At 38.5% G+C, this 20,664-nt stretch overlaps 1 protein-coding gene across 2 annotated transcripts in view; it reads right to left on the reverse strand.

Moving 5' to 3' along the window:
* LOC124794686 overlaps window positions 1–13,436 on the reverse strand; it is a 53,687-nt gene extending 40,251 nt beyond the window's left edge. For both annotated transcript variants that reach the window (XM_047258231.1, XM_047258232.1), the window contains exons 1-4: window positions 13,246–13,436; window positions 12,968–13,164; window positions 12,755–12,896; window positions 12,473–12,556 (exon numbers count right to left, since the gene is read on the reverse strand). In XM_047258231.1, coding sequence (XP_047114187.1) covers window positions 12,473–12,556; window positions 12,755–12,896; window positions 12,968–13,164; window positions 13,246–13,317 — 495 coding nt within the window. In that variant the 5' untranslated portion in view covers window positions 13,318–13,436. The remainder of the gene's footprint in view (window positions 1–12,472; window positions 12,557–12,754; window positions 12,897–12,967; window positions 13,165–13,245) is intronic.
* Window positions 13,437–20,664: the final 7,228 nt, after the last annotated feature.

Genomic DNA, 20,664 nt, shown 5'->3' on the forward strand with positions numbered 1-20,664 from the left:
ATCTGGTGTCTACTGCTCACAGTAATAAACTCCGCACAATCAAGGAGTCTATTCTTCCTTCTGCTCCTCTTGGAAGGAGTCCACTGTTTTATGCTGACTACACATTGGTCATACCAGGCTCACTCATTGCTTCCTCCTGCACAACGAACTGCTCCCACAATGTGGATCTGAAGCCAGACTGACAGTATCCCATACATTGGTGGAATGTCCCCTTCTTTTGGCCCTTCATACTACGTACAGTCTTCCAGAGTTCTTAATTTTAATATTAGCAGACAATTCATGGATGGTTGAAATGGTCCTCAGTTTTGCCTCTGAAAGTGAATTTTATTTCCAGATATAAGGTTTTGCTTTACTCCTGGGACAGGGGCAGGGTGGTTGTGGTTGAGACCTCCCTTTATGTCTTCTCAGTCTAGGGCCCTGTGACCACTCCTCCATGGGAAGACCATCCTTTTTTTCTAGTTTTTAGATATGGTCTCACCTCTTATGTCTTTTACTGTGTGTTTTAACTTCATTATTTGCTCCCGACTGGATCCATTCACTTTTAGCGGATCCTATTTCTCCTATGAGTAACTTCGGAATCGCAGGACTGACGTTTGGTCCCATAAACCCTCTCAATTAATAAATCAATCAAAATCGTTAGGGTTTGGTCACAAGTTTTATGTGCCACTGCATGGAAGGGCCTTTCCCAAGTACTCACTTCCAGTGTCTATTGCATTCTCTTTGCAATGTTTGCTCAGAAACTGACCAAGCTTCACCTGGAGTCACTGACAGCAGCAACTCTGGTCGGGTATGAAACTAACTGTCCGGTCCCTGATGGTTAGTATCTTTTTATGACACCTGTTATTGCACCCTGTTAACCCTCTAACAAGTGCATGGCTTACTTTGTATACCTCACAAATAGCTGTCTGTATGAATACCAAGGTAATAATGTATGAGCAAACTTGCAATTTAATCTGAGTTTAATTTAAAAAAACTTACGTAATATGAGCTAAAGCTCTGTTTAATTAAATAATAATAAAATAAACTTTCATTATATCACTCTGTAGCCGCATACAAATGTTTCCTCACAGTTACTAGCCACTTGAACCACTAAAACAGGGCAGTTGCATGAGATCCCAGCCATCTACTTGTTCAATTACTATCTTGTAGACAACTATCTAGTTGTGGGATTGTGCTGCTAGCTTGTAATCTGGGTCATTTTCTTGCACAGACTGTAAATTTTGTCCTCGTCTGTTTATTTTATATTACTGTACATGTTTATTACTGTACATGTTTATTACTGTACATGTTTATTACTGTACATGTTTATTACTGTACATGTTTATTACTGTACATGTTTATTACTGTACATGTTTATTACTGTACATGTTTATTACTGTACATGTTTATTACTGTATATGTTTACTTTATATTACTAATGCTCACTTGGATGTATGAATGTATCACTGTGTTAGCTGAAGAAATAATGAAGAACTAGATATGGGCTTACAATTGTAAAACAACAATCGAATGGTAAAAGACAATGTTGGCGCACTTTATACATAGGTGCCCCTGCTCAAGGGTTAACTTGGCTGTGACTGTTCTAGACAACTAGTGTTGGGACACCAATAAATTAAGCATCTTCAAAGATGTTGTGGTCATGGGCATGTCTACACATAACTCCTTTCTGTTGTTCTGTCACATTTTCATGTTGACTCATCTTAATGAGTTTAACCCATACAACCAACTGCATCAGTGGTGGAGGGTCATATGATCAGCTGGAACCAGTTCTTTATCATTTACAGCATTCCAAAACAACTAGTGTGCTCTTTAAAGGCGACTTATCATATAGCTTACCATGCTAATGCTGCCGCCCCCCCCCCCCCCCAACCAATTTTTGTTGATTGTCTTGTTCTTTATGCAATGGTAATTTTAATTGGAGAGTGACTCCAATACACCCCATTAAGGAAGCCACAAGGGCATTTTCAAAATTTTGTGGTAGTGTGCAGTCAAATCTTGTCTCATGTTTACAGGTCTGTGTGGTTTGGGAGTTCAAAACTGTAACCACTTCATTAATGCGTTCTTATAAATGTACAGTCAGTGTGAATACAAAAAATATCACTTCACAGTCTAATGTATAGAAGAGAAGATGAGCAGCAGAGAAACACAGAAATGAGACACAGATGACCATGGCTCAAACATGAAACATATTATCTTCAACAGAACACACACATACATAGTGCACAATGCAAGTTGACAGGTGAGATATAATTATCAATTAACTGCATCACACCAGGGTTCTACTCTCCACCTGATAACACTAGTGTTTAAGCTTTTACCTCACATCTAAACTCCAAAAATGGACAGTTGTAAAATTTCTCAATTCCTAACTACAATACTTGTCTATCAACAGTTATAGGCTAACTGAAGTATCTTATTGACAACTAAGAGTATTAAGGTGTAAGGCAAAAATTGCTAGTAAGTACATATTGTGCTGAATTCTGTAGTGACTATTTTCATATCCAAAGCAACAAGGCATATTAGAGAAGTAAGGACTGTTAACTTATTTTTAAATGTAGGTAGCTCGGAAGAAAGCTTAACAAATGGAGTGCCACCAACTGATTGTTTACAAAGCTACAGAAATCATTGTCTTGATTATACATGTTTGATGGTGGGTGAAAGCAAACATATTGGACTGGACCGGAAAATTGTTCCTTCTGTCAATTGCAAAAGTCATGCTGTGTTTGTGTTCAAACAAATCTTCAGTTGTCTAAATTCAACACAAATTGTGCCTTGTTTATGGGCCTACAGCAAATGTGCATAACAAATGGCAGAGACAGGCTTAATATCTAGGCCAATGAAATTGTACAACAAGCAAGGCAAAAACTGCAATCTGACTGATGATTGGTGTTCGGGCTGGTGAAACTTGGATACCGCAAACTGTGTAAGAAGGTTACCAAAAATGTTTACCAACAACCACAAAAAGCAAAGAATGTTACGTGGATTCTTTTTTCATATTGTTGCGAGCACTGGGGACATAGCTCCCTACACACCAATGCAATGGCCATCATTAAACATCTTCCAAAAACCCTGCCTTACTTCAGTTGAAAAATGATGGTTGTTATTTTACAGGACTAAAAAGACAATCTTTTTGTTGATTTCATGGAAATGATTCAATTACAGCTGATGAGATTGCGAATTGTTTACAAAACAGACTTGCCATCCAAAATCGATGGCGCAGGAAGCTAGTTCGGAACTGTCCTTATCAATGTCATTGATTATCCCCAAACTGCTACTTGCATGAAAATGTTGACTGCTGAACACCTAGTGATTAATATTTCACCATCAGGCCAGGTGCAATTCATAAGACACGAGGCTCGACTGTAACCACTGTCAGTCACATGGCGGCAGGTGTGCAGTTCTGCTCAGCAGTCAACGCATTAAGGATAAGATTTAAAATTCAGCTGTGTCCACTTTGTTTCAAAAACAGGTGCAAGAGTCTGCAGCTGCCTTCCCCTCTTTAAAATGATATAATGTAAACTGTAAACAAACAAATCAGTAGGAGTGGGTGAGTGGGTGGGTGAGTGGGTGGGTGGGTGGGTGGGTGGTAGATAATGAATCTGTTCATGTGATATTCTTAATCAACACATTGATTGCCATGAGGCTGCCGATGGACACAGCAGAGGTTCAGGCCAAGACACCATGTGCCCACCAGTGGTTGCACCCTCCACTATCTTTAGTACTGTATATAGTGCAGTACTGCGCATTAATTTCTATTTCTTGATTAAGTTGAAGCTGCTGTACAAGGAGGCAGGTACAACATCTTAGTCAACATTCTGAACTACTCTTTTTTTCCTCCAGCTTTACACACCTTTGAAAGGTAAACTGTATCAGAGTGGAATGTGTAGCCGCCAACAGGCACACGGCGTCAGTTGTGAACCTCTGCTGTGACCACTGTTGGCCTCACAGCCATCCACTTGCTAAAAAATGGGGTCAATTACATGTGATACTTATGAATTAGCAGAACAGATAGTCACCTCACAAAACAAGTCCCCCACTTTTACTTTTGTCCCATAAAATGTGATACTGCTGGTCAATTTATTTAAAATGTAGACTGCCACACACTTAGTGATGGACATTTCGTCACCAGGTTGGTCCACGGCATGAGGCTTGAGGTTTCACTGCATCCAGCAGTGGGCACATGGCGTCAGGTGTAGTGCTCTGCTGTGACCACCAGTGGCAGACTTGCGGCAGTCATGTTAATTCAATAGTTACGTTCCAAAAATATGCAGAAAAGCTGCTTCTAAAATCTTGGTGTAGTAAAAAGGGGCTAATTACCGACAGTATAGTGCCAGGGGTACAGCATACACGGACTGTCCACTAGTTTCAGCACTCTGTACCCATGACTTGTTAATTAGAGATGCTTGCCATTGGTTTGTGCCAGACAACATTAGGTGGTGGTGCCTTCAGGCTGCCCCTATTGAAGTTGGTATTCTAAACCCGGCGGTGAGAGAACCACTCAATGGGCAAATTTGAATGGCCATCTTGTTATTGCTAGATCTGTTACACAGTTTCTCATACTCTGTCTTGAACAATGCCACTGTGCCAACATGTCAGCAATTTTCCCCGAAGGTGATCCTGTCTCGTCATTGCTTTCCTTGCAACATACTACATCCCCCCAGTTCTGAAATATTACTTTTTATTGTATTGAGTGACAGTGCCATGACGGAAATATCTTATCCATTGCAATTCGAGGTCATCAAAATTACAGGACACAAACTTCTCCTGAAAGTAGGCAAAGGAGTCCAAATTGCTTGTGCGAGGGATACAGTGTCAACCAGATAACTGAGTATGTTAATGCACCTCTTGTGAGACTTGGGTAGGCAAGCATAACCCCAATCAAATCCATTTCACAGGTTAACAACAAAGGATGGTGAGCCAGCCAGCCAGCCTGAATTTGGTTTTATGGCGTTTCCCCACATTTCACTGGGTAAATATGGGGCTATACCCTCAGATACATGCTACATAAACATTTGGATAATATTTTCACACTTGCACATAGGATTAACTTTAAACATAGACAGATGGGGGTACAGATCCCACCCTTGGGGGTAATAAGAGACAGATGATCTTAGATGTTTAACCTCTTACAACCCTCAAGGAGCAGTGTGTGAAGTAATTACACATGCACAGCAATATCTTCCAGAAGACTATTCCTTCCCCTATCCCCACCCCAGGTTCCACCAACCATGTTGCAACAGTTGGAAGTTGAGCAGTACCTAAAGACTGCTATTTTCAACCGGTTACACTGCCATTTTCAACTGGTTACATTCAAAGACAGAAAACTTCTGTACGGAGAAGACAAAGAAAGTAGTGCAATCATATGAAATGTGTTTGGAAGTAAATGGTAATTGCATAAAAAAGTGAAATACATTTGTAGGAAATGAACTGCCAGTAGAAAATTGTTCTAATGTGTTTGATTTTTATGACAACACAATCTTTGGTTTTGAAAATACACACATCAAAAAAAGTTTTGCATTACCTCGGTACTGAGAGTTCCAGAACCTGAACAGAAAATTAGAACAGAGATTAACATAAACATCATTTTCGCCCTTTCTATTGCTCATGAAAACCACACATTGCAAGTTGTACCACTATACAGCGAGATCTTCAGAGGTGGTGATCCACATTTCTGTGCACACCGGTATCTTTAATACCCAGTAGCACGTCCTCTTGCATTGATGCATGCATGCCTGTATTCATTGTGCCAATACTATCCACAAGTTCATCAAGGCACTGTTGGTCCAAATTGTCCCACTCCTCAACGGCAATTCGGCGCAGATTCCTCAGAGGGGTTGGTGGGTCACGCCATCCTAAATAGCACTTTTCAATCTATCCCAGGCATGTTCGATAGGGTTCATCACATCACATCACAAGATGTGCATGACGGGCGCACGAATTGTCGTGCATGAAGTCAAATGCCTTGCCAATATGCTGCTGATATGGATGCACTATCAGTCGGAGGATGGCTTTCACGTATCGTAAAGCCATTATGGCACCTTCCATGACCGCCATGGGTCCCACATAATGCCACCCCAAAACAGCAGGGAACCTTCACCTTGCTGCACTTGCTGGACAGTGTGTCCAAGGCCTCCAAACACATCTCTGATTATTGTCTGGTTGAAGGCATATGCGACACTCATTGGTGAAGAGAACGTGATGCTGATCCTGAGTGGTCCATTCAGCATGTTGTTGGGCCTATCTGTATTGTGCTGCATGGTGTCGTGGTTGCAAAGATGGACCTTGGGAGTGAAGTTGCGCATCAAGCAGCCTATTGCGCACAGTTTGAGTCATAACATGACATCCTGTGGCTGCATGAAAAGCATTATTCAACATGGTGGCATTGCTGACAGGGTTCCTCTGTGCCGTAATCCGAAGGTAGCGGTCACCCACTGCAGTAGTAGCCCTTGTGCGGCCTGAGTGAGGCATGTCTCTCTGTATCTCCTCCATGTCTGAACAACATCGATTTTTTTCACTCTTAGAGGCCTGGACACTTCCCTTGTTGAGAGCCCTCCCTGGCACAGAGTAACAATGCAGACGTGATTGAACCATGGTATTGACTGTCTAGGCATGGTTGAACTACAGACAACATGAGCTGCGTACCTCCTTCTTGGTGGAATGACTGGAACTGATAGGCTGTCAGACCCCCTCAGTCTAATCGGTGCTGCTCATGCATGGTTATTTACATCTTCAGGTGGCTTTAGTGACATCCCTGAACCATCAAAGGGATTGGGTCTGTGATACAGTATCCAGTCACCATCCATCTTCAGGAGTTCTGGGAACTGGGCTGATGCAAAACTTTTTTTGATGTGTAACTTGTGTGAAAGAAACAACATATTGGATAAATTCACATGAAAGAGTAATGGCGATTATTTAGAGTTGCCTGCGTGGGATTAGACGAGCGGTCTAAGGCGCTGCAATCATGGAATGTGCGGCTGGTCCCAGCAGAGGTTCGAGTCCTTCCTCGGGCATGGGTGTGTGTGTTTGTCCTTAGGATAATTTAGGTTAAGTAGTGTGCAAGCTTACGGACTGATGACCTTAGCAGTTAAGTCCCATAAGATTTCACACACATTTGAACATTTTATTTAGAGTTGTCCACATCAACCATCACCTTCACATCAGCCATCACCTTAAGTAGCGGTCTCTCAGGTTTTCTTGGCACAATTGACTAATGACGTACTTCTGGGTGTTCTGTCAAGTTGTTGTTTCCATTTTATGGCCTTCTTCAGCTGCTCAAGTTTCACTGTTCACTTGCTGCCTGGACTCCAACCGAACTGTGAACTATTGTTGGTCCCACATTGCTATTTATAGCTCAGTTCGATTACTAATGCCCACTGTGCCCTTTGATACTCTTTTGTTTAACAGAGCTCTCACTGACATTCCATTAAATGCAAATTCTCTCAGTTTTCCAGTTTGGTGGACATGTTGGTCTGTAAGATTTTAATAAACTGAGTTCCAAACCCAAAGCATTATTTACATTCAAACCTCCATCTGTGTCCATTAGGTTTTCTGACATCTTCATTTTCAAAGACTTGTTAATGGCAGTGTCCCCGAAACTTGATGTTTGCACCATAGTACTGGTCTTGTATTTCATTTCATATCTGAGGCAGTGCTCAGTGCCAGCTGACTTGCTTGGTTGTTTTAGTCAGGTGTGTTGCTGATGCTCCCAGACAGTCAGCTCCAAATAGGGTATGTGAGATTTGCATGGACAGCAATACACACCTGGCTTTCAGAGACCTACATCATCTTTGACATCAAAAAGAATACTTTTTATCTTTGTTGATGAGAGTGAAATACACTGGATGCTATGTTTCTGTAGGAGTCTACCTATCTTTGCAGTTAATGGGCCAGCATAAGGTAGGCAAGTGATTTTTGGCTGTTCTCCCTCAATGTGAACTTCCTACTCAGTTTGATGATAACTCGTCCACAGCCTTCATGAAATTTTTAAATGAAATCATTCCATAAAAATGGCTATTAAAACATTATTTGTTGCAATCACAATTTTGACATGTGGCCATTTTCAAACGTCGTGGGATGTTGTAACCCACTCAATAATATAAAGATGTGACACACTGTGTAAGAGCAGTTGCAAGTGGTGATGTGAATTTCTCTGTTGTTCCATATACCACACACGTTAGAAAGCTGATGAAATCATGATATAAACATTTAAGTTTAACAGCTGTGGTAAATGGATCACAAAATGAGCAAAGATGTAAACAATTCTCGATTCTGACTACGTAGCCCATTCAATTTGATGATCTGAGTATCCATTTTTTCAGAAAATGTTATGAACAAACTGAAGGCATGGCAATGAATAGTCCATTACCACTTGTCATGGCTAACCTATACGGGAACACTTTGAAGCATAGGCACTAAAATCGGCCAGATGGAGCAGAAAACCTTTAGAGTTCCTGGAACGTTTAAACACAATCTATTAAATTCAAATGAAACCTGAAAAAGATGGCCAATGACTTTTCCTACATATGTTAGTTAAGAGAAGAATGAACAGATTCCCTGGGTCACTGTGTATACAAAAAACCTACGCACACTGACCTCTATCTCTATGCCTCCAGCCATCATCATTCGTAACAAAGAAAGTCAGCACTAAAGAATCTGTTCCATAGAGCTCAAACACTATCAGACAAGAATCTGTTCCATAGAGCTCAAACACTATCAGACAAGGAGAACCTCACTAAAGAAGTAGAACACTTACAAATAATGTTCCAAAGGTATGGATACTCAGACCATCAAACTGAACGGCTGACGCCATGAAAATTCAAGAATGCCTGAGTATGAGGTTTGGACTGAGAAAGCTGAGCCAAAAATAGCTTATCTGCCTTACGCTGGTCCAACATCCGGTAAGATTGGTAGACTCCTTCATATGGCATCCATTGTAATTTTTTGCTCCCTTCATAAAAGATAAAAAGTATTCTTTGTAATGTTAAAGTCGATCTAGGTCTCCAAATGCCAGGTGTATATCGCATTCTGTGCAAATGTGGCGTTTCCTATAAGAAAAGTCATGGAGAGATGCATAGGGGATCAGCAACACACTTGAATGAAACAACGATGTAAATCAGCTGTCACCAAGCACAGCCTCAAATATAATCATGAAATGAAACACGACGACACCAGCATTGCGGTGCAAACACCAAGTTTGTAGAACAGTGTGATTAAGGAGTCTACAAAGATAAGATATCAGATAACCTAATAAACAAGGATGGAGGATTAAATTTAAGTAATGCTTGGGCTCCCATGCTCAATTTATTAAAATCTCAGCAACCAACGTATTCCCCAGAGCTGGAAAACACTGAGAGAATTTGTGAGCTCTGTAAAACAAAAGAGCATCAAAGCACGTAGTGGGAATTTAACTCGGTTATAATAGCGATGTGAGACCAACAGTAATTAAAAGTCTGGTCGGAGTCCAGAAAGCGAGTACACATAAAAGCAAAACTTGCAGCACCTGAAGAAGATGGTTGCATCAGTCATCGACATTGTGTGCATAAAATAAAAACAATAACTCAGCAGGAACACTGGAAAGCACACCATTAGTCATCTCGAGTTGCTTCAACTGAACTATAGAGCGGCTGTATAACTAATATATTTCTCAGCAGCAGCAGCATATGTTATACGAGGCACATAGTTTTCCAAGATTTTCATTCTCTATGACCATTACTGGAGTAAGGTGCCCTACCGATCTGCTGGAAAGCAGTCGGAGACACTGACTGGTGTTTCCAGTGGCTAAGACACCATCTTGCTGTCTCCCAAATCAACATCGATGAATTCTGAATGATTCAATTGAAAATTATGCACCAAATTCATTCTCCATCCTTGTTCTATCCAACTTTGTGCTTTGTCTTTAACGCTCTTGTTAGCAATGGGATGTTAAACCCTAATCTCTCTTCCTACTGAAGATGAAACTACAGTTGCCACCTAGCAACAAACTTTGGAGATTCTGAGTTGTATAGTAATTGGATGATGAGTCATGTGTTGTTCTACATGTTAAGTCAGCTTTTATGAATGCATCCTAAAGGGAATGTCACACGAAGAAAGATTGGGTTTAACATCCTCTTGACAATGAGGTTATTAGAGATGAAGCACAACTCTGATTGTGTGTCAAGGATAGGGAAGAAAATTGGCCATCCCCTTCCAAAGGAACTGTCCTGGCATTCGCTTGCACCAATTTACGGAAATCATGGAAAACCAAAATCTAGACGGCTGGACACGGATTTGAACTGTCTTCCTCCCATGTGAATTTCACGATTTTATTTAAACATCTTGGCAGATGATGTATAAAAAAAGTGATCTCTAGACCTATTCTGATGCCTGTAACTAGGATTGTACCTCTCATTTTTAGTGTCTATTGCTTAAGGAAATATTTTTTTCACAACTGTGTATATTTAGTAATTTTAATGACACAAAGTAATGGACAAAATATGGAAATTCGTAATCATATTTTTCATAGCTTTGCTACATGCAAGCTATTTTTTATCCATTGAACATATTGATTCATTACTGAATGGACCCATGGCTGATACCATGAGTCTCTCTCTATCTTGATACAGACCACTATTTACTAACAGTAAATTGAAAATAAGTAATTTCTATTTGACGTCTTCTTTTGATAGCAGATTGTACTAAAACTGGTCTTGTGAATAAAAAAATAGTTTGTTTGACAGTAAATTCAACCAATAAAACTAAAAGTAATAAGGATGCTGGTAATATTACATACTGATATCATTACTTTTATTTAATTTTTGTTAAGGCAGTGTGTGGATAAATTTCATCAATTTCAGTTCTGGGAAGTTCCTTCTTGAGGAAAGATTGCTCTATATGTAGTATATTTTGAGTCAGCAACTGAACTACATGTCCATAATGCTTATACAATGTGGTGTAAATCATTAATGCTGTGCAGTAGTGTTTAACAGTGAACACAATTGTATGTCATGCGTGTTACATTAGTAACTGAGAATGAATTCTGTCTGAATACTCTGTTTCTCGTGACAGCCACTTTTTATTTAAGAAGTCCTGTTCATGTCAATTGAATAAAGAGAGAATATGGTCTTGAAGTGATTACTAAGACAGTCCTTGATGAAACAAGGGCATAGCATCAGCAAAACCATTTAAGAATGTTTAGCAGACAAACTTCTACTTGAAATGACTCTTCACATGACAATGGGGTTAGTAACAATAATAGTTGGACAAAAACAGCATGACAGCAGTTATTTATTATTATTATTATTTTACAACCACTTAAGGCTAAGGAGATGACAATTTCTGAGTTATTTTAAGTCTTTATCACTTAATAATAATTGTAAAGCTGTGAAATGTTGCCATAATCAATGTAAAACAATACAATGAGTAGACAGCAAAACATGCGGTGGCTAGTTTATCCCGTGCTGTTTGAAAACAGTATTAGTCGTTTGCTCCTTGACACAGCCACATTGATTTAACACTGAAGCATAATGCAGCGCAATGTAACATGAAATGGAGCAAGCTCTTAGGGTCTATTTTAGGGAAGGCTAATTGTCTACTTTCGTTAATTGGGAGAATTCCTGCAAAGTGTAGTTCATCTATAAAGGAGACTGCACAAAGACCTCTCGAGTACTGTTTATGAGTGTTCGTGATACCTACCAGGTCTGATTTAAGGAAGACACCAAAGCAATCCAGAGGTGTGTTGTTAGAGTTGCTAACGGTAGATTCAATCAACACGAGTATTATGGAAATACTCCATGAACCAAAATGGGAATCTCTGAAGGAAACAAACTTTCTTGTCACTCCATTTATACTTTGAACAGGAAAAGGAATGGCTAGCAATGGTATAAGGCACCCTCCACTATGCTATAGGGTGGCTTATGATGTAATGTAGAAGGCTTATAATATTACGCACAATACAAGTTCAGATCAATATACTAAACAGAGTGGAGCATCTGGCCACCAGATGTGAAACTCTGCCATGTTTGGCAGTAGTCTCGCAGCAGCCAGTGTTAAACAATCTATTGACACATAACATAAGAGGCCGAAGTGATGTCTAAATTACAAAAGTGATGTTTATGCAGTACACATATGCAGCAAAACTAATGATAATTACTTGATCATTATTGCTGTCATTAAAGTTCATAAAAAAACTTGTCTGGAAGAAATTTTATTGCCGCCCCAAGCAGTTTCTAGCCACTACTTTTCAAATAAAAAAAATAAAAAAAAAAACCGAAAATGCTGCTTCTGCGTCCCTGCCTAATGTAAAAGTCATGTTATTGGTAAGTGACATATAAGTTTCATTTGTTGTAGCATTTAGAGATATTAGGGCGAATTCTGGTTTCGATTTTTTTATGCAATGTAAGCAGTTTGTGCCTAGTACACTACTGAGATGAATTTATCTGTCTGCTTGTGTACGTTCTTTTGGTACTTAAATATTGTATTGATTCTTAACAATTACCTCAGATCTGGCACGCTCTGGTTTTAGAGGCTTCGCAAAATCTGTGTTCCGAACTTCCCATGCTAATGGCGTTTCTGGAGTTATCTATAAAATACAAGAGACGCACGTTACGGTGACATACAATTCATTATTAGTATATTTTAACTGATATACAAGTGCGCTTATTTTTCGTTTTTTATTTTTTGTAACTCTTTCGATTTTACCGGATTCTCCCATTTTAAAACCGAGGTGCTTCAGTCAATGTAATGTTACGAAAAGCCCTCATTTAACGCGCTGTCTTACCTTTCTTTCATATTTTTTTTCCGTGCTACATGCTTGGCAGCGAACATTCTTGCGACTTCCATTTGGAGCAGAAGACGGAATCGACTCCCCAAAAGTTTCCTTCTTTGTTGGTTGGTAATATATACCAACACGATGAAGAAAACTGAAACAAAAGATAGGTATAAAAAGCTTATACTTATTACTAAGATTAATCTTTACCAGAATGCGTGTTACTTAGGCGGTGTTTTCGTCCAATGATTATCCAGTCGATTAGTCCTCATTATATGCCCCATTCGCTGTAGCAGCCTAAAATTATCCTCCTCGATACGCGCGCAGCGCTCTTCTTCCCACTGTAGTTTCTTCAGTTTGCAACACACGTGCTGTCGTGTTGGTGGAGGACTTGAATCTATGGCAGGGAGCGCGGACTGGACCTATACAAGAGGTTAAAAGTTTGAAGCACCAAATCACTCATTTACAAATCCATCAAATGTCATTTATCAACGAATACCAACTTTGCGTCGATGATTGTTATATCTTCTCTGCTGCCATGGACGTATTAACAATTTCTCTCTTCTCGTAAGCATATCGCTTTTGACAGAAGTGTTTCGCGAACGTTATCGATCAAACTAGCGTTGCATAGGTAGTAGCCGCGTGCCATGTATGTACATGAAACTGTTTAAAGCCCAGACCACACGCCCATTACACCTGCACAGACAAATTGTAGCCTATCGACCAAAACTTGCGCAGATATGATTGTAAGACAAAATGGAAGGTGGAGGTTATCTCTAATACTAGTTAGTGACTTGATCCTTGATCGTCTGATACGTAATTTACCAGAACGTAGTCTCTTGCCGCTAAAATTCCTGTCCTAGAACGACAGATGGCAGACCATCTTGTAACTGTCATGCAGACACACGAGATTCGTGGCGATTTATTGAATATAAAAAGCGCAAACAGATCCTAACGTGTATAGAGGAAATTCGAAGAGCTTTGAATATCTGCGGCAGTAAGCTTGCAAGTGGAATAAGGTTGATTTTTTTTTTTTTTTTTTTTTTTTTTTTTTTTTTTTTTCCCCCCCCCACACTTGATAGCAAATACCGTACCAGTGGAAAGTCATTTTTTTTAAATAGGTAAAAATTAAGTAAATACCTTGTGCTACTAGGTTTGCTAATAACGACAAAATAATTCAGATGAGTTTCGATCAGGGGAATTACAGTAAGGCGACTTGGTTCTCTCTGAGGCCACTTCGAGCGTTGCACGTTTATCAGTCCTACAGGCTCTCTAATCAGTCCATCATCTCACTTTGTTATTGGCTGACTTTAAGCCTTTAAGATTATTTTTCGTTTCATAGTTGATACAGTTATTTTGAAGCCCAAACAGCAAAACCCGTCTACTATATTAAGTGCTTCGTTTCTTAATCTAATTCTCTCAACATCACATGAATTAATTCGATTACATTCCATTATCCTTGTTTTCGTTTTTTTTATATCCTCCTTTCCAGATGCTGTCCATTCCATTCAACTGCTTTTCCAAGTCGTTTGCTGTCTTTGATGGAATTACAATGTCACTGGTAAACCTCAAAGTTTTTATTTCTTCTCCTGGACTTCAGTTCACACTCCAAATTATTCACTTCCCCCCGTACTAAATTGGTGATCTCTTGATGCCTCAGAATGTGCTCTACCAACCAATCCCTTCTTCTAGTCAGGTTTTACCACAAATTTATCATCTCCCCAGTTCTATTCCATACCTCCTAATGAGTTACATTATCAACCCATTTGATCTTCAGCATTCTTCTGTTGCACCACATCTCAAAAGCTTCCATTCTCTTCTTGTCTAAACTGTTTGTCATCCATTTTTCACTTCCATACATGGCTACACTCCATACAAATACTTTCAGAACAGACTTCCTGACACTTACATCTATACTCGATGTTAACAAATTTCTCTTCTTCAGAAACGCTTTCCTTGCCCTTGTCAGTCTACATTTTATATCCTCTCTTCTTCGACCATCATCAGTTATTTTGCTCCCCAAATAGCAAAACACATTTACTACTTTAAGCATCTCATTTCCTAATCTAATTCCCACAGCATCACCCGACTTAATTCGACTACATTCCATTATTCTCGTTTTGCTTTTGTTGACGTTCATCTTATACCCTCCTTTCAAGACACTATCCTTTCTGTTTAATTGCTCTTCCAAGTCATTTGCTGTCTTTGTCAGAATTACAATGACACTGGCAAACCTCAGAGTTTTTATTTCTTCTCCCTGGACTTTAATTCCTACTCCAAATTTATTACTTACTGTTTGCTCCATATACAGACTGAATAACATAGGCGATAGGCTACAATCCTGTCTCACTCCCTTCTCAACCACTGCTTCCCTTGTGTGTCCCTCGACTCTTATAACTACCGTGTGGTTTTTGTACAAATTGTAAAAAGCATTTTGCTCCCTGTTTTTTATCCCTGCCACCTTTATAATTTGAAAGAGAGTATTCAAGTCAACATTGTTAATAGCTTTCTCTAAGTCTACAAATCCTATAAACGTAGGTTTATCTTTCTTTAACCTCGTAGGGTCAATATTGCCTTGTGTGTGTCTACATTTCTCCAGAATCCAAATTGATCTTCCCCAAGGTCAGTTTGTACAAGTTTTTCCATTCTTCTGTAAAGGATTCGTGTTAGTATTTTGCAACCAAGACTTATTAAACAGATAGTTCAGTAATTTTCACACCTGTAAGCACCTGCTTTCCTTGGAATTGGCATTACTATATTCTTCTTTAAGTTTGTGGGTATTTCACCTGTCTCTTACATGTTACTCACCAGATGGAAGAATTCTGTAATGGCTGGCTCTCCCAAGGATATCAGTTGCTCTAACGGAATGTTGTCTACTCCCAGGGCATTGTTTCGACATAAGTCTTTCATTGCTTTGTCAAATTCTTCACGCAAGATCATATCTCTCTTCTCTTCTTCATATATGTCCTCTTCCATTTCCATAATATTGCCTTCAAGTACATCTTCCTTGTATAGACCCTCTATATACTTCTTCCACCTTGCTGCTTTCCCCTCTTTGCTTAGGACTGGTTTTCCATCTGAGCTCTTGATATTCATACAGGTGGCTCTCTTTTCTCCAAAGGTCTCTTTAATTTTCATGTATGCACCACCTATCTTACCACTAGTGATATACGCTTGTACATCCTTACATTTGTCCTCTAGCCATTCCTGCTTAACCATTTTGCACTTCCTGTCAATCTCATTTTTTAGACTATGTATTCCCTTTCACCTGACTCATTTATTACATTTTTATATTTTCCCCTTTCACTGATTAAATTCGGTATCTCTTGTGTTACCCAAGGATTTCTACCAGCCCCCATCTTTTTACCTACTTGCTCCTCTGCTGCCTTCACTATTTCCTCTCTCAAAACTACCTGTTCTTCTACTGTATCCCCTTCCCTTGTTCTTGTCGGTTGTTCCCTAATGCTCCCTCTGAAGCTCTCTACAACCTCTGGTTCTTTTAATTTATCCTGGTCCCATCTCCTTAAATTCCCACCTTTTTTTTCAGTTTCTTCGGTTTTCTCTGTGGTTCATAACCAGTAAATTGCCAGAGTCCACATCTGCCCCTCGAAATGCCTTACAGTTTCAAACTTGTTTCCGAAATCTCTGTCTTACTGTTATATAATCACTCTGAAACCTTCCGGTGTCTTCCAGTCTTTCCCACATATACAGTCTCCTTTCATGATTCTTAAACCAAGTGTTAGCTATGATTAAATTGTGCCCTGTGCAAAATTCTACCAGACGGCTTCCTCTTTCATTCCTTTTCCCCAATCCTTATTCACCTACTACTTTTTCCTCCCTTCTTTTTCTACTATCGAATTCCAGGCCCCCATGACTATTGAATTTTGGTCTCCTTTAACTATCTGAATAATTAATTTTATCTCATCATACATTTTCTCAATCTCCTCCTCATCTGTGGAGCTAGTTGGCGTATTAACTTGTACTACTGTGATGAATGTGAGCTTCGTGTCTATCTTGGCTATAAAATGCATTCACTATACTATTCATAGTAGTGTACCCATGTTCTTATTTTGTTATTCATTATTAAACCCACTCCTGTGTTATACCTATTTGATTTTGCATTTATAGCCCTGTATTCACCTGACCAGAAGTCCTGTTCCTCCTGCCACTGAACTTCACTAATTCCCACTATATCTGACTTTAACACATCCATTTCCCATTTTAAATTTTCTAACCTACCTGCCTTATTAAGGGATCTGACATTCCATGTTCCGATCCGTTGAATGCCAGTTTTGTTTCTCATGATAACGACATCCTCCTGAGTAGTCCCCACCTGGAGATCTGAATGGGGGACTATTTTACCTTTGGAATATTTTACTCAAGAGGACGCCATCATCATTTAACTCATGCAACAAAGCTGTATCCCCTCGGGAAAAATTACAGCTGTAGTTTCCCCTTGCTTTCAGCCATTTGCAGTACCAGCACAGCAAGGCCGTTTTGGGTGATTTTTCTGTAAGATGTAATATTTTTAGCAATTTATTAGATGAGCCAGTTACTGTGCTATGTTCATCAGACTGTGAAGATATATATGTATATAGATTTCTATTTGAGAAAAGATTTATAATAGCTGTAGAAAGAAAGGAAGCTAAATCACATTGTAGCAAAAAAGTATTTTTCCCTTGGTAATAAGTTAGATAATAAGATTCAATAGATACTGACTTTGAGTGATTCTAAGAGCTCTAAAAGACAAGTAATTACAATCAAAGTTTTATTGTCGTTTAAACTGGATATAAAATTTCATACTTTGTCAGTTCATATTACTAAGCAGTTTTTTTCTTGCTAAGCTTGGCACAGATGGGTGTAGTGGAAAATTATTGATTAAGGGACATAACAGTAACATGTCCACTTGGTGCTGAACCACTGGCTGTTAGCATAAGAAACACTGGCTAAGGGTGTCTTAAAACCAGCTATAAAACAGAGGCACCTACGAAACACATATTCTTAGATTAAAAATTATTATTAGATTGCTAAAGAATGATTTCATTAATGATAAGATAGCACAGTCATGTAGGATTTGGGATGGCAGTGTAAAACAGCTATATTGTGAAGATGTGAAATGGTCTAATATATCAGTACATGCAAATTGACGGTGTAAGCAGAAGCATTATCAAGCCTAATGACACATGTATACGCTGGTACTATGCCATGTACACGATAAGAAAATTGTAGTGGGGAACTGAAATAAACAGTGCAATGAACTTACCTAAGTAGTGATTTTGGTGACGAAGAACTCTCTTCAGACATTTTACATGACGCATGTGAACTGGAGTCACTAGCACTGAGTGACTGTCTTGGGGTGACAATCAGGCTGCTTGGTAGTATTATTAAGAAGTAAACTGTGTGCTTTTGGCCACTTAGGGAAACCTTCATAATCTATGTAAATGACAGTAAGAATGCAAGTGGCTGACCACATGGATGTGCTGTATATGATATGTAGCAGTCATGATCAGTGTTGTACTGTTATAGTTATAGAACACATTACAAGTAAATAGTTGATAGACAGTGATTGTGTATCAAAAGGACAACTTCTGCTACAAATATCGATCCTGTAAACTGTCCTTTCCTAATCAACAGAATTGTGAGTTGCATGTAAATAGAAGACAAAATATGTGAAGTTTAATTAAGAAAAATATTAAAGTGTAATTAAGAAAATGTTATTCCCCTTAATGAATTTTTCTTTGTATAAACCTTGTAAATTTTTTTCTCATCTTTCATGTAAAAAGAAGACAAAATATGTAAAGTGTAACTAACAAAATGTTATTTCCCTTAATTGTTGAAAATATAAATCTCTCTCTCTCTCTCTCTCTCTCTCTCTCTCTCTCTCTCTTTCTATATGACAATTCCTATATCATGTATATGATAAAATGGATGATAATAAATTGAATTGAAGATATTTTAAACAACAGATAGCTATAGTTATTTGTTTCTTCCTGATACTCGTGTACAGCTGTTTTTTGTGATGATAGCACCAGGTGATGCATGGTGTTCCTACAAGCTGTACCCTTTGCTGTAGTCTTGAGGGTCCCCCTTTTAAAGCCTGAAACCATACACCCTTGACCAGAACAATTGGTTGTCCACCGACGAGCCAAGAAACAAACAACAAGAATAACGTAAATTTGTAATGAGTAATTAAAATTCTTATGAAACCCGTTTGTAAATCCATCATCACTCCATACACAGAAGTGATTGAAATAATGAAAAAGACAATTTACCGAAATATACAAATTTAAAAAATTATGTGATCCATAAATACAAACACAATCTTATGAACAAAAAATTTGTATGTGAAAAATCTTCCTTCAGATATTTTTTTGTATCAACATTTGAAGACTTTTAACTTAATCTGTGTGAATATGCAACTGAAACATTTCAGTGTCAACTATGTGAAAAAAAATCTTTATTCAAAAATGTTGTATGAAAAGTACCTAACAAAGAACAATGTAATTATGTAATTGGAAAATGTTGATTATTTCCTGTATTCAAAATTAATGAAAAATATTCAATCTAATCAAAGTAATTGTAACAAAAGGTCAAAGACCTCATTCGTGGTTTTGCCCTGTTTTCCATCGAATGATGATCTAAAGTTAAAATTTCTCCAGTACAAACAAGAAATCCAATCTTATGATGTATAAAATACAACAACAACAACCCTAAGGAAAAATTAATAATCATGTCCCACTCAAGTGAAGAGAAACTTAACTTGACCGAAATTGTAATTCTTTCAGAGACCAAGGAATTATGTCAGAATGGCATCAGCCTTGTTTATTGCATAAATATATCCTTCCATCATTATGACTGTATAATATATATCTTGCAAAAGAACAGAAAAATCGGATTCCCTCTGTTTTTAGTCAGAGATTGCTTAATGCTGCAGAGAAAGCAATGGCATGGATTGTGAATCCTTGCCAATACTGAAATGACTCTCTGGCCACTACAGAATAATGGAAAACCAATTAGAGGCGTTTTAAGTTCCTACTCTTTCTGGGTTCCTCGTAGAATAGAGTCTTCTCATAGAAAAGAAGGTTTTTCTAAAAAAAAAATTGCAACAATAAAAATAACTGTATGTTAAATCATAACATTGCATATAATGTTCTCATTACAATCCTTACAGGTCAGAATGTATGTCAGTCAAAAGAATTGACAGCATTCAGAGGATTTCAGAATAGAGAGACGGACTGAAATGGCAGTTACATGAGATTACTATTTAACACTTATTTTAAATAGTGCAGAAAATGAACCTGCAGCCTTATCTATCAGTTCAGAGGTTAGCTTTTATTGCAATTATATTCAAAAGAATTAATTTCCTTGTTAGCCATCAGATAGGGCAGGCGAGGATAATATCATCGTTTTATTTGTAACATGTATATCTTACACTATAGGGCACTAGTTTTGTACCCATTTTGGATGTGATTATGTTTTCACTAGCTGTTCGAAGTGACTTACCTGGACTTCTATTTCTTTGTTCATGATTTGAGCTGCACCTGCATTGCCCTCATAGGTGTCTGCAAGAGGGGACACTTGTGTTGCCTCCCTCTCCCCACCACATGATATCTGGATTACTGAGTTTTAATTCATTACAGAATTCTTATACACTTCTAGAAGTGATCTCTCATGATTCTGGTAAAACTCTTGTTTAGGCAATTGAAACACTTAGTTCTTGTATCATGACTTGTCTCAAAACTGAACATCTCATTTATATTAAAAAATGGCAATTTTAGAGCACTACCACCTACCCCTCCCCCCTGCCTCCCCCTCTTCCCACATGGATAATCTAGGGATCGTTTCCTCAAAAGTCAACATCTACAGAAAACAAAATTTTCGGAACCACATTTTACTGAATTACACACATTTTACGGAAATAC

Source organism: Schistocerca piceifrons, chromosome 4 (genome assembly GCF_021461385.2).
Source record: "Schistocerca piceifrons isolate TAMUIC-IGC-003096 chromosome 4, iqSchPice1.1, whole genome shotgun sequence".
NCBI lineage: Eukaryota > Metazoa > Arthropoda > Insecta > Orthoptera > Acrididae > Schistocerca > Schistocerca piceifrons.